This window comes from Pipistrellus hanaki (assembly GCF_964339955.1).
Source record: "Pipistrellus hanaki genome assembly, chromosome: 8".
Classification (NCBI taxonomy): domain Eukaryota; kingdom Metazoa; phylum Chordata; class Mammalia; order Chiroptera; family Vespertilionidae; genus Pipistrellus; species Pipistrellus hanaki.
Window position 1 is genome coordinate 84,584,772 of NC_140510.1, and position 14,313 is coordinate 84,599,084.

Sequence of the window (14,313 nt, forward strand, 5' to 3'; positions counted from 1 at the left end):
AGGCTGACCAGAGGACTGAGAAAGGAAGTAGTCTACATCTGGGCCTCAGTCCAGGTTCAGATGGCAGCCCGCGGGCCCATGAGCTGGTATTCTGGTCTCTTCTGTTGAGTTTCAGCCTAGTGGGAGACTAGGGCCCTTGAGCAAGGCCCTAGACTCCCTAATGCACTGTCCCCAGAACCTGTGGGAAACACACTGTTTGAAGTAAGGAACTCCTACACATCCCTCAAGACCCCGCCTACATATGCCCTCCCTGCTAAAGCCTGACAGGAAAATCTCTGCTAAGTCAGAGACAGCGTTTCTTGCACACACAAGTGTCAGCTTTGCCACCATGTTCTGAGATCATCTGGTGGCATGTCTGTCTTCACAGGTCAGGGCTGGGTCTTGGCACCAGTGCCTGACACAGCATCCAGCCTAGAGGGCAGGCACTCGGTTCATCACTGTGCCTGCCAGCGAATCAGCGCCTGCATGGGGAGACTTACCCAGCCTATGCAGATGCCAGCAGGGAGTTTTTTTTTTGTTTGTTTGTTTTTTGTTTTGTTTTTAATATATTTTATTGATTTTTTACAGAGAGCAAGAGAGAGGGATAGAGTTTTAGAAACATCGATGAGAGAGAATCATCGATCAGCTGCCTCTTGCATACTCCCCACTGGGGATGTGCCTGCAACCAAGGTATGTGCCCTTGACTGGAATCAAACCCAGGACCCTTCAGTCCTTAGGCTGACACTCTATCCACTGAGCCAAACCAGTTTCGGCCAGCAGGGAGCTTTGCAGGCCCTCCCACTGTCTGGCCCAGCCCCTTGTCTGTAGATGAGAAAACAGAGGCCTGAGCAGGGACGTGACTTCTGAAGTCACCACAGCTGTGTGAGTGGCAAGGCCAGAAATGGAGCCTGGGCACTGACAAAGGCCCTGGCCATTGTCTCATCCACCTCTGCCCCACTCACAGCAGTACTCATTTACAGCCACACACAGAGCTGCCGTGCTCCCCACCACAACCCCCTGCAGGGCAAGGACAGGGTTTATCATTAACATGGGAGGACATGGGCTCAGTGAGGGAGAAGGCTGGCCGAGGTCTCACGGTGACCTCATCGCCTATATATCTGTCACACGTACGCCCACACGTCTCACCGCCTTAGTTCTTCCTCTGCCTGGCTGGCCCTTGAGTCCCCAGAGCCAGGATGAGACTCCAGGTTCCCTGACTCCGTTCCCTGCCTGGTCTCGTACCTCACCCCCTCCGCCATATTGCATTAAACAGGGAAGTGCGGGAGGGTGAGAAGTGGAAGAACCATCGAGGTGACAGAGCAGGGTGGCCAGAGGGGACAGGATGAAGCCCCAGCCTCTCACGTTCTAGCAAAGTGTTCTCACTGCCCCTAGCCTGCAGCCACATGCCCCTCAGCGGAACAAGCTTTGGGGAGACTATAAATCCAGAGGTTTGGGGTTCTACACACCCCACTCACCCATCGCCCCGGCTGCTAACCCAGAGGGCTACCACGTTACAGCCCAAGACATGAAATGAAGGCTGGAGGGGGAACCAACAAACACTTTGAGTTGGGCTTGTTAATAAAATGTGGCTTGGATTTTAGTCCACAATTGCCCCCTCAACCAGGAAACTACCGGTACTTGGTAGCCCTGGTGAATGGATGGACAGAGGGAGGGAGGGAAGGAGAAAGAGGCGGATGGATTAGGGGTCTATCCATCTCATGCCACCACAACCTTACCGTTCCAAAGCACAGAGGCAGGCCTACTCGTTCAGCTCCTACCAGTAAGCCCAAGTGGCCCCAACGCTTCCTGCCCCCCCCCCCCAGGCTGGTGACCATAGCCCTCATACTGACGACCCTCCCTTGCCAGGCTCATGCTGGCCCTTTCATGGCCCAGGCCTGACACCTGGTGGTGCCCCTGGAGTGTGGCCCTGGCTTCCTTCCCACTTCTCACTAACTCGCCCAGAGCTGCCAAACCAGCCTGGCAGCTCACTGGCCACCTGACCTCCACTCCAGGGTCACACCTGGCAGAACCAGGAGAAACTGGGGGCATCCCTGCTCACCTGGGGAGCCTTCCATTCACATGGGGCAAAACTCCCTCCTCAACCTGGACCCTCAAGCCAGGTCCAGCAGGAAGCCTAGGACTACAGACTATCACAGAACACAAGGCCAGGAACGTGCCGAGGTCTCACAGTGAGTGCTGGGACTTCCTTCTACCCCACCCCTTGCTGCCTCCCAGCACAGCTGTGGGCGTCGGGGTGAAGGGAAGGCACGCTGGGGAAGGAAGGAAGGAAGGAAGGAAGGAAGGAAGGAAGGAAGGAAGGAAGGAAGGAAGGAAGGGAGGGAGGGAGGAAGGAACAAACTGAGGGGAGGGTCAGGGCTAACTTAAGCAGGTTCTCGGGTGGGGTGGTGATACAAGCAAAAAAAACGAAAACCTACCCTCAGCAATTCCTTCCAACCTCACCCAACTCCCACCCAAAATCACTGCCCGACCAGCCAGAACACTTAGAGGGAGGGTGACACCATGTGGCTGATTTTGGTATTGCAAAAGTTCCCATTGGCCCCTAAACGCAACCCTTCTTCCATTGAAGGCTATAGCCCTTTGCCTAAGGAAAGCCCTTCACATGCACAATTACACACACACTCCCTCACACACCCCCTCACACACTCCAACCTCCGACATCGGCTGAAACTCCTGGTCAGAGCCCTTCCCTCCACAGAGCACACACCCTGAAAACCCCGCTCTGGCCCAGCAGCTGTGCGCCTTGCCCAGAGGTTTACTTACTCTGAGCCTTGGTTTCATCTGTAAACCAGATGCCATGAGCAATATGTGGAAGCATGTGAGCAAGCCATCTAAATTTAAGCGCTTCAACAATTGTTCCCTAGCCTCCAGCTGCTGCCCAGCCTCCCGCTCCACTAGGACGCTGATAAGAAGGAAGGAAGGAGAGAGTCCAGGTGGGGGAAAGGTGCCAGGGCAGGCAGGAACCCAGCCCCTTTGGCATACCTGGCATACTTAGCGTTTCAGGAACTCTGCAAGGGGCAGCTGGTGTGAGTATGGACTGGGGGGGGGGGGCGGGTGAGAGACGGGTCTGAGAGTTGGCAAGGGGTGGGTCCTGCCAGGCCTCGCAGCCATGGGGAAGGGCCTGTCCTTAGTCTGGAGGGTAGTGGGGGCCAGAGGCTTTACCAGGGAACTGACGTAACTGAGTTTGTATTGAGTCCCGCTGCAAGCTGTCAGGGAGGGTGGATTAGAGAGGGTGGGCCAGGAAACGGGAGGCAAAGGGGCCACAGGCAGTGGTCTGGGTGAGAAATGCCGGCAGCCTAAAGGGCTGCAGAGAAGCTCAGGGACTCAGTGGGCTGATGGGCGATGGGGGTGAAGGAGAAGGAGGCATGGGGGCGAGGGGGGGGGGCAGCGGGGTGGGTGATGGTGTCAGTCATGGAGATGGGGTGCAGGGGCCTCCTGCTGATCTCACTGTGCGATGTGGGACAGACACTGACGTCTGGCATCAGTGACAGCCAAACACCAGACTGTTCCAGGAAACAGTGAGAACAACGATTGAAAAGCCTGTCCACCAGCAGCCACACACACACACACATACACACCCCGCCCCCATCTGACTAGGGGCCTCTCAAACTCACCCCTGAGCTGCCACAAGGGAAGGACTGTGGCTTAGTGTCTCTATAGGACTCCTGGTGCCAGGCACACAACACTCACACACCTTCCATACACCATCCACATGCCAACTCCATGTGCCACCCACAACAGACCTTCCACATGCCATTCGCTCATGTTGCACCAGTCATCCATGCACAGGCTACATGCCATTTCCATGCCATCCTCACCTGCCAAGTACCAGCCACACACGTCCACATGCTTGCCATCCGGTGTGCTCTGCATCACCCCCCAAAGAGAACCAGGCGCCAGGTGGGGACCCCAAGGAGATCCGCAAAGCCGAGTCCCAGCCTGACGGCCCAGGCCGTCTCCTTCCCGGGAAGACTGCTCCCCCTCCTGCCCACCCGCCGCTCACCTTTGCAGGTGCAGCCCTCCCGGGTGATGACCTGCCGGCAGATGCCGCAGGGCTTCACCTTCTTGAAGGTCTTCACCTTGAAGTGGTGGCTCTTGGGGGCCTCCAGGTCCTCTGGCTGCAGGAGGAAGGCACAGTGGTCAAGCCTGGGGGAGGATAGGGTCCCGGGAGAGGAGCTGAGGGGCCTGGGAAGACGTAGGCACGGACTAGGGAAAGGGAGAGGCAGGAGCCCTCTCAGGTGCCAGCGGCCTCAGCCTGTTTCCTGGAGGAGGTGCCAGGGAAGAGAAAGCTGGGGTGGGACCCAGACTCCCAGGTGGGGTCAGCGCACTGAGGCTGAGATGACAACACAGCCCCCAGCAGCTGGGGACCATAGGCCCCTCCATGGTTTCTTAATCACTTTTTAAAATTTACTTTATTAACAAAGTACACTCATTTAAACGCATTGCTCGATACCAATTTTACACATGCATGCCCCACGGACCACACCGCAGAAGGTTCCCTCGTGGCCGTCCCATTCGCTGTCCCCAGGTAAAGGCGACTGTGACTTCTGCCACCAAAGGTTCATTCCGACAGATCCTTAACTTCACGTGAAGGGAATTATACAGCATGCACTCGTGCCTGGCTTCTCCCGCTCAGTCCTACTCTGTGAGACGCATCCGGGCGGCTGACTACACGGAGCCGTAGCTCCTCCTCCTCATTTCTGTGTAGTGCTCCACTGACGAGAGCTCCTTCCTCTATCCACCTGCTGCTGACAGTGCCTAACTTTTACCTACGTGCGCAGAACGCTGTGCCCCTCAGTTCTCTCTCACCCTCACTGCCATCCCCTACCCCAACATAGAAGTCTTCTTCCATTTTTATGTTTATTTTCTATTCTTTATATTAGGAAGATCTCAATATGTTAAATATTCTATCTATTTTTTTAAAATATATTTTATTGATTTTTTTACAGAGAGGAAGAGAGAGGGATAGAGAGTTAAAACATCGATGAGAGAGAATCATCAATCAGCTGCCTCCTGCACACCCCCTACTGGGTACCACGGTACATGCCCTTGACTGGAATCGAACCTGGGACGTTTCAGTCTGCAGGTCGAAGCTCTATCCACTGAGCCAACCCAGTTTCAGCTAAATATTCTATTTAAAGCGACACCACCACACACATGATGTGAGAGGCAGGCTAGCAGTCCAAGCCTTCTCTCTATCTGACCTACCGTGAGCTCCTGGACCAGTCAGTCACCCTCCCACCTAAGCCACGGGCATCACAAGGTGGGGCACCGCACCCCTCGAGCTCCGACAGTCTGTCTTTTGTAACACCCATGGGCACACGCCCTGGAGCAAGCCCTGCACCCACACTGGGAGCACCACCCTCCTCCGGCCTGAGGTGCCCCATTCAGAGGGCTCCCCAGAGAAGTCACCCCAGCCTGCAGGCCCCATTCTTCTCCAAGGCCCTCACGGTGGTGTCCAACCTGGTCCATTCCCCCTCCAGCAGCAGGGCGTGGGCACACGGACACCGGCAGCTCCCTCCTTCCCTCTCCCAGGCATAGAGCTTCCACACCATCCGCACACACGGACACACACAGAGACACATGGACACACAGAGACACAGTCACAGACCCTGCAGCTCCGGGGAGGAGGTTCTGCTCTTCCAAGTCCCCTCTTGCACCCTGCCCCAGGCCTCCCAGCTCCAGGACGGGGCTGAGGGGCAACTTGTGCAGAGCAGGAACGGGGACAGTCTCACACACCCAGCATGTCCAGGACTCCTATCGGAAGACACTGTAGTGACTGAGCCATGAGAGACACAGGGAAAAACAGACAAAATGAGAGAGAGGGACAGTAAGCCGGAGTAACAAAGATAGACTGTGGAGAAGAGAGAGAGAGAGGGAGAGGGAGAGAGAGGAGGGGGGGGGGTGAGAGAGAGAGAACAAAGACAGAGTGAACAGCGACAAAGACAGAGACAGACAGAGAGAAGACAGAGAAAAGCCACAGGCCACAGGGAGTCAGACAGAGACGGGGAAGAGACCAAGATAAAGGCAGAGACAAAGAGAAGGACCAACGAGCCCACACAGAGAACGTGGTAGATTAGATAGAAACGCACAGAGGCTGAAAGGGAACCGGAGAATCAAAGGGGGGCGGACAGACAAAAGGACACAGGAGCCAGCTGGAAGGGGCCCCCGAAGACTAAATGGGGGAAGATCTGAGCACCCAAATACAGCATGACAGGAATGGCTTAGAGGAACCCATTCTGATCTGTGGAATAACTGGACGAATGGGAAGATGAGGAGCAGAGCGTCTGTAAGACTCAGAGCGCCTCCCCACATCATACTTGTAAATTACGGGGGAGTGGGGGGGGAACTTTTCCCAGCGGACTCCACTCTGACCAAGTGATCAAAGGTAACGGCGCCCGTGGTGTGTGCCACAGGGGGACACAGAGAGGGAGCGCTTCTGCCACATTCCTGCCAAAGAGACACAAGCCCACGCTCATCAGGAGGGAACATAGCCCGGCCCAAAATGAGGGCCAGTCTGCCAGCCCTCGGCGTGGACTGCTCCAAAGTGACAGACAAGGGCGTGAACGTGGAGGGAAGACTGGTGGGTTTCCAGACTGAAGCAGGCTGAAGAGGTGCGACAGCCAAACGCAATGGCTGGCTCCGAACTGGGTTCCTTCCACGCCAGAAAGGACATCATTGGCCAGCTTATCGGAGGGTGAGGTGGAAGTCAAGGTCCAAGTCAGTTTCCTGACTCTGATGGCTGTGTTGGGTTAGGCAGGGAAAGTCCTTGTAGGAAAATCAGGAAAGCATTTAGGGGTGGTAGGCATCGTGTCAGCAACTTACTCTCAAGTATAATAGCTCAAGGAAAAGGAAGGTCACCCGGCCACATGCCAGGTGGTTCTGGAATGTCATCCTGTGCCCCAAAAAGTTGTGGGTTTGATCCCCGGTGGAGCAACCAATCAATGTTTCCTCTCTCTCTCTCTCTCTCTCTCTCTCTCTCTCTCTCTCTCTCTATCTCGCTCTCTTCCTCTCTCTAAGCATGTTCCCAGGTGAGGATTAAAAAAATAAAAATAAACATATCCTCAGATGAGAATTTTTTTCAAGGGTCTTTGCATTGCATTTGCAACTTTTCTAAAGTTTGACGTTGTCTCAAAATTTAAAGAGACAGGCAGAGGGTGAGAGATGGGAGGGAGCAGAGAGTGGAGGAGACAGGCATGGTGCCAGGAGCCCGGCAGTGTCCTCTGGCGGCTGGGCCGGGCAGCAAGGTCTGGGATTCCAGAGAGCTGGGTTTTAAGAGCGGAGCTTCCAGCTTCCTCTGGGGTGGGCGAGGGTGGGGGCAAAGCACTGCCCAGCCCTGGCCTCACTCAGTGTCCCCATGCCACCGGGAGGGACAGGAAGTCCCTGCGCTCTGAGCTCCCGCCTGGCAGCCTCCGGGCGATCTCTGTGGCAGACATTCCAGGGAGGGGGCCCAGCCCAATGCCAACTGCAGCAGCCAGGCCTGGGGTGAGAGGAGGGGCAGGGAGGGACTTGGGGTGCCATTGAAGGCCTGTGTGGGGAGGCAGGCAGGAAGCCCTACCGGCCAATCAGCTCAGCCCTACTCTGGCACCTCCAAGCCCGCCTGTCCCACCCCACTAAGTCAGGTAGAACTCCCTGTTCCCAGCTTCCACCCCACTCTTCTCTGCCTACACCCCAAATCCAGCCCTTTCCCCGAAGGCCTCCTTCCCACAGCCTCGCTGGGCCGTGGAATCTCGTGAAAGAGCGTCCTGGCTGCCCAGCGAGCAGATGGGGAGCAGACGGAGCCTTCCACGCTGACAAGCAAACTCCGTCTTCTCTCCTGGGCCCTGGGTTTGCCTGCCCAACCCCATAAAATCTGAGTTTACAACATCCCTCCCCGCACAGGCTCAGAGAGCAGAAGCAGGGTTGCAGATGCATCCCCCTCCCTCACACCACTCCCAGCAGCCCCCTCTCCCCCCCCCCCGACAATGGCCCAAGGCCCTGCTGCCCCAGCCCCACCCGTCCTATTCCCCGGCTGAGGGGACACTAGGACGGGAGTCTGGAGACTGTGCTCTAGGCCAGCAGCCTGAGAACACCCGTGGCCTTCTCTGGGCCTCGTGGTCCCCAAATGAAAACGAGGGGTGGGCAGAGTGGGGGAGACAGCAGGCCAGTTTGAGATGGAGGGGTGGGGAGCTGGGGGCAGGGCACGCTGACATGTGCAGAGAGTGAGATGTCTAATGCGATGCCCCTTCCATGAGGGGCCGGAGGGCCCCGGGGGCAGAACGGAGGCCAGCAGGGCCACCCCCGGCCTGTAAGGACTCCGCCAGCTCGGCTTCCCTGGGCACAGAAGGGGGGCCTGGTGACCTCGGTGAACGGCCACCCACACGGGTCTGAAGGGTTCCGGGACGATGGAGGAGGGTGCCCAGGCTGGCTAAGCCTCTGATCCGCAAATAGCTGAGGGGCCGTCTTTGTAAGGAGGCGCCTAAGTGACCTGTAGAGTAACTGAGGGCGAAACACAGGCCAGCGGCAGCAGCCAGAGGGAGGCATGGTGAGAGGCAGGGCTGGGGAGACGTCCCAACCATCGCAAGGTGACATCCTGGCAAAGAGGAAAACAGGGTTCTGGTGCCTCTCTGCCCTGCCCAGGGCCGCTCTGCAGGTACGGGCAGCGGGTGTGAGGAGCCAGAAAGGGCAGAGCGCCATGGCTCGCCATGACAAGGACCCCCGTTTTCCTGACAAGGACCCCGTTTTCCTGACACGTGGCAGGCAGGCAGCCTCACAAAGCACTCCCAGCCCCCCCCCCCCCTCTTGCTGGAATAATCCCTGAGGGGCCTGAGGGGATGCAGGGGCAGAGGAGGCACTGCCACCCCTCCCTCCAGAGGCAGGACCCGGATGAGGAAGGTGGGCCCAGCCCGGAAGGCATCCCGCCCCATCCTGAAGCCCGGAGCCTGGCCCGGGACCAGCCCACTCAGCAGCAGAGGGCTTTCCCGGCCCCCAGGGGTCCTCCCCTCCCGCCTCCACGCAGCCCAGCGGGCCTGCCAGAAGCACGTCCCGCCAGCGGGGTGTGGCACATCTGGCTCGGACAGTCTTGGCAAGAGGCCTCGGCCTGGGATGGGGAAGGCTGCTTGTTGGTTCCACCCTGCCCCACAGGGAGGAGAGCTGCGTGCGGGTGGGGAGGAGGGACGATAACCCGGGGGTCCTTCAGCTCAGGAACTCCTGCTTCTGCACCAAGGACCTTCCCCAGCCCTGCACCGCGCGCACACACACACACACACACACACACACACACAGCCCCGGGCCCTCTGTGCCCAGCACTGGGACCCCTGGATGATGTGTCTGGGAGCCAGGGAGCCTCGTGAAAGAGTCCCCACAACGCAGGCCTGGGGCAGCCCTGGAGGGTCAGCGCCCCTCGCCCTGCCTCCTGGCCCCCAGCCCTCGCTGTCTCATCGCCTCAGGCTGGGTGCGAGGCCAGGGCCTGGTTGGCATCAGCCATCCTTTCTAGGGGTGAGACTTGGACTCGCCATGGAGAGGTGGGCCTGTATCTGGCCGTCCCCTGAGCACCTCAAAAGCAAGCTGCCCAACCCCACCTCACCTTCTCATACACACCAGTGTTCCTTCCCCACCCACCCCATCCCCACACACAGTCCCCCCGCCGCTAATGTGCTGGCCGGGGTGTTGTTGGTCACCCCGGGTGGAAAACTCTGAATCACTCTCAGCTCCTCCCTGCCCTCCACCCTCCAATCAAACCAGCTGCCAGACTCTCTGAGTTTTGCTTCCTAAACACTCTCTCCTGCCTCCTGCGCTTGTTCATTCTGCTGCCCTCGCCTCCTGGGAGCCCTGTCAGTGTTTGCCCAGAACTGTTGCCACAGCCACCAGGACCCCCGACACAGGGCCCTCATACGTCCTCTACGAAGCCGCTAAGGAGCGTAGCTCTCTGAGGGTACAGACCATCTTTCACCCCAAAATGCCCCCACACACACGTCCAGGATACAGCCTGCACTCCCTGGCGCCAGCCCATACCCAGCCACCCTGCCCTCTCCCTCCCCCGCACCCACTCCCCAGCTTCGGGCCAGGCGGCCACCTCCGAGCCTCTGCTCTGCTTCCCCTCTTCCCAGGACGCCCTCCCTCCCTCCTCGGCTGTTAGCCTCTAGGCCTCCTCGAAGGCCTTCCCGGGCACCACCCCTCGCCGCCACCACTGTCAGAATCAGCCTCCCCACCGCCGTCTTCATTTTCTGTTTCCAAAGCTAAAAGCTCCTGAAAACATGAACTCCCGTGTGCCCTTCCCCTGGACTCCCCCGTCATTAGCAAGTGGCCTGCTCTCTCTTTCTCCAGTCTGTCCCCTGCCCCAGTGCGATCGGCACGCTGGGGGAAGCTCAGCAGCAGGCCGTCCTACCTCACATTCGGGTCCTTGGTCGCTAATTTCCCCTTTCCAGCGGGGTCTTGGTCTTGGTTTTGGTTTTGGACTCGGGACCCAATGAAGACCCTGTGTTACATTTAGCTGCTGGGTTTCTTTCCCAGGCCTTACCCCAGGCCCGCTGTTCCCTCTCTGGATTTCTCTTTTACGGCACCAGTGTTTTGAAGAGTGCCCGCAGGTGCTGCAGAATGTCCCCCAGGGTGCCTCCGTCTGCTCACTTCCTCATGATCCAGGCTTGGTGACCCCAGACACCCCTTCCTGTCCCCGGTGGCAGGCACCTCGGTGCCCCATCAAAGCCCTCCGTGCAATCCGACTCCCCTGGCTCCCCCACACAGCTAGGTGACCCCGGGCAAGTTGGGTAACCCCTGTCTGCCTCCCTTTACTAGGCTGTTCATTGGGCTAATGATAGCAACACCCACCGGTCGCTGTGAAGGTCACAGGAGACGGTGCCTGGAAAGCAGGTGGAACGGCCCCTGATACACAGTAAGCATGGCCTGGGTTTCCTGCTGCCATTGTTGTGTGTGCCCTGGACCGGCCCGGGTGGCCCATGCCGGCAGTACTTCCGCTCCACGTCCCCTGTGTCTGAGGGGGCGAATCCAACGGAGCTGTTGCCACGTGTCCCCTTGTGTCATGACACCCTGCTCCCCCTGACCCGCCCTCCGGGGGAGCGCCTGGGGCCAGCCTCCCACCAGCCGCAGACATAGGTGCTGGCGTCATGGACAGAAGGAAAGCTCTCTGACCCTGAACGGGCCTGGGTCTCCGCAGGATCAGTACCACTCCTCACTGATCTCTGCAGGACTCAGTGAAGAGTGGAACTAAGTCCCTCCCGGGGGACGGAGGAGCACGTGGAGACTTGGCAGTTCAGGGTTCCATCTGGTGACCAGTTCCTGGACTCGATGGTCTCTCCCCAGCATCCTGCTCTCATTCCCCCCCCTCCCCCCTCCCCCCGCCCCCGCCCCGGCTCCTTCATAAACTATGTCCCAACATTTCTGAGCCTCGGGTTCCTAGTCCCTCTTTGTGCCCAAAGAGCTGGGGAGAGGGGGCACAGTCTGAGCCTCATTAGTGCGCTGCTCCCTCACGGACTCCTCACGCCGTCCTGCCATGAGGCCGGGGCGTTGCTCTGGGACACGAGGCACACGGAAAGGCGGGGGAGCAAAGACTCAAACCCGGGCCTGTGGGAGGCAGGGTCCCAAGTCCTAACCACGCACAGCCACTATTTCCCACATGCTGTCAGCAGCGGCCTGTCAGGGGCCTTCCGGAGAAGACCTGGCAGCTACAACATCCATCCAAAGGCTCAGCCATCCTCAGTCATTCTCACTTCCTCCTCGTGCATTACCAAGCTCTCAGCTTCACTGTTGGATGCAGTTTAAAGTTCATCTCCAAGAGGTCTTTCCTGACACCTCTGCTCTCCCCCAGGCCAGGTGAGGTCCCTCTGGGTCAGCCCATCTAATCTTAACCGCCAGCCTCAGCCCAGCATCCGGGAGCTTCCGGAAGGAAGCCGGCACTCCAGGTCCCTTTGGGAGGTGGATGTGAGGTCCGGGGTGGGTGCTTAGATGGCTGGAAGGCTGGATGGCGTCTCCATCACAGCCCTTCCCCAAGGCCATGCCCTCCCCCGGCTGCTTCCTAGCAGTCCCCTCCCCACAGCGCTCCAATGCCCCAGCCCACAGCCTTCCTCTTCGCAGGAACCCGAAGGCCATGCGGCTTGGGCAGGAGTCCCTTTCACCACCACTGAGACCTGGAACTAGCTGTCCCCGCCTGCCACAGAATTGCAGTGAGGGTCAAGTGAAATGGTCCACAGTAAGGCAGAGAGAGTTAAATAACTTCACACACACACACATGCACAAACACACGCATGCACACGTCACTCCACAGTAAGGCAAAGAGGGGTTAAATAACTTCACACACACACACACATGCACAAACACACACACACCACTCCACAGTAAGGCAAAGAGAGGTTAAATAACTTCACACACACACACACACGCACGCACACACGTGCGCGCGCACACACACACGCAGACACACACACCACTCCACAGTAAGGCAAAGAGAGGTTAAATAACTTCCCACACATACACACACACACACACACACACACACACCACTCCACAGTAAGGCAAAGAGAGGTTAAATAACTTCCCACACATATACACACACACTCACACACACACACACACACTCAACACATGCATACGCTCGCACACGCGCACACATGCATACACACATGCACACGCGCACGCACGCACACGCACACACTGCTCCTAAGTGGCAGGGCCAGGATTTGGGCCGGGCAGGCTCACTTCAGAATCTGAGCTCTGCCCACCGTGCACACTGCCCACAAGTGCCTGCCTTTCCCGGGGTTTCTCTTACGACCCCCTCTGCATGGTCCCACAGGCCCTGCCCCGGAGTGTTCCCTGGAGGGGCAGCTGTAGGTGGGAGGCAGCAGGTCAGCTGCTCATTCTAACTCTAACTTACTGCACCATATAATGAGAGCTATCATTTCTCAAGCTCTCACTGTGCGAGACGCTTTTCTAAATGCATATGGGCACTAGCTCACTTAAAACCCAGCATCCCTCTAGGTAGATGGGGAAACCGAGGCACAGAGATGTCAACTGCTTGCCTAAGCTCACACAGCTGCCAACTGGCAAGGCCAGGATGGAGCCCAGGCGCCGTGCTCCGGGCCAGCACACATACTTCCTCCAGACACTGCCGAGAGCCAGCGCAGCGTGTCTCCGCCTCGGTGCCCCCAATGTCCCTCTGGAAAACGCTGCAACAAGAGCGTTCGTGTTAGACCCCGGTGAGTGCCCTGCAGCCCGGCCTGGCTCCCACAGGCCCCGCTGGACATGGCCCGCTCAGGCCAGGGACACTCCGGAGAGGGTGCGCTCAGGGCCAGGGGTCAGACTGGGGACGACGTGGCAGGAACTACACCCCAGGAATCGGGGGCTCACGGGGACCCTCCTGACAACAGTGTGCGCTCACTCCTGGGCAGGACACCAGCTCCGGCAGAGAGAACACTTCATCGTCTGCAGCTGCAAGTGGCCTCGGAGGATAACGGCCAAGCTGCTGTGAGGTCCAGGGAAGGCCAGTGTCCAGCCGGGGGCCACGCGGCTGCTTGGGGCACTTGGCCCAGGGCTGCCTCGTGGCCCTTTCAGCCCCGCGGCCCTTTCAGCCCCGCCCTCATATGCCCCTTCCCAGGTCCTAAGAGGGGGCGGGCCTCTCTGAAAGGAAGAGCCATCAGCGCACCAAAACCCTCGATGAATAGGCATGTAATTATTTTCTAAATAAGCCATCCTTGAATATGTTAATGGCAAATGGGAGCGATCGCTGAGAAAATCGAGTTATGCATAATATATCCCTGTGCTCCTCGGCTAATAAAGTGCTTTTATTCCTAGAGCTTGTTAGAACCGTGCACTGCAGACACATCACTGGGACGGAAGGGCTGCAGCTGTCCCCGCCCAGGGACACGTGCACACACACACACAGGCATTCACACTGGGGCCTCTCTCTTCCGGGCCGTGCCTCCATTTACCTCCCGGAGGCCACAGGCCCACTCAGTTCTTGGCCCCAGAACAGTGAGGCAGAGTCTCTGGGAGGTCAGGAGCCTGGGGGTTGGGGTTGGGGGAGCTCTGTCCCACAACAGCCATCCCAGGGACACCCTCCCCTCACATGAGATCTAGGATATGGGGGTCCCACGAGCCAAAGAGCAGGGGTCAGAGCAGGGCAGGGACCAGCACTTACTGAGCACTCACTATGTGCCCGGCACCTGTCTTTCGGCATGCATCCCCCTCTCCCTGCCCCTGCCACTGAAGATGTGCATTATTCTCCCACATTACAGAGCAGGAAACTGAGGCTCAGGAAAGGAGATGTTTTACCCAAGGCTGCCATCTGGTACAAGGTCCACTCACTTCCCGACACCAGGTGCTTAT

At 58.3% G+C, this 14,313-nt stretch overlaps 1 protein-coding gene across 9 annotated transcripts in view; it reads right to left on the bottom strand.

Annotated features, from left to right (window-relative positions):
* TNS1 (tensin 1) overlaps positions 1–14,313 on the bottom strand; it is a 220,542-nt gene that overhangs the window by 172,770 nt on the left and 33,459 nt on the right. For all 9 annotated transcript variants that reach the window (XM_084892500.1, XM_084892503.1, XM_084892501.1 and 6 more), the window contains exon 2: positions 4,001–4,115. In XM_084892500.1, the coding sequence (XP_084748626.1) occupies positions 4,001–4,115 (115 nt within the window). The remainder of the gene's footprint in view (positions 1–4,000; positions 4,116–14,313) is intronic.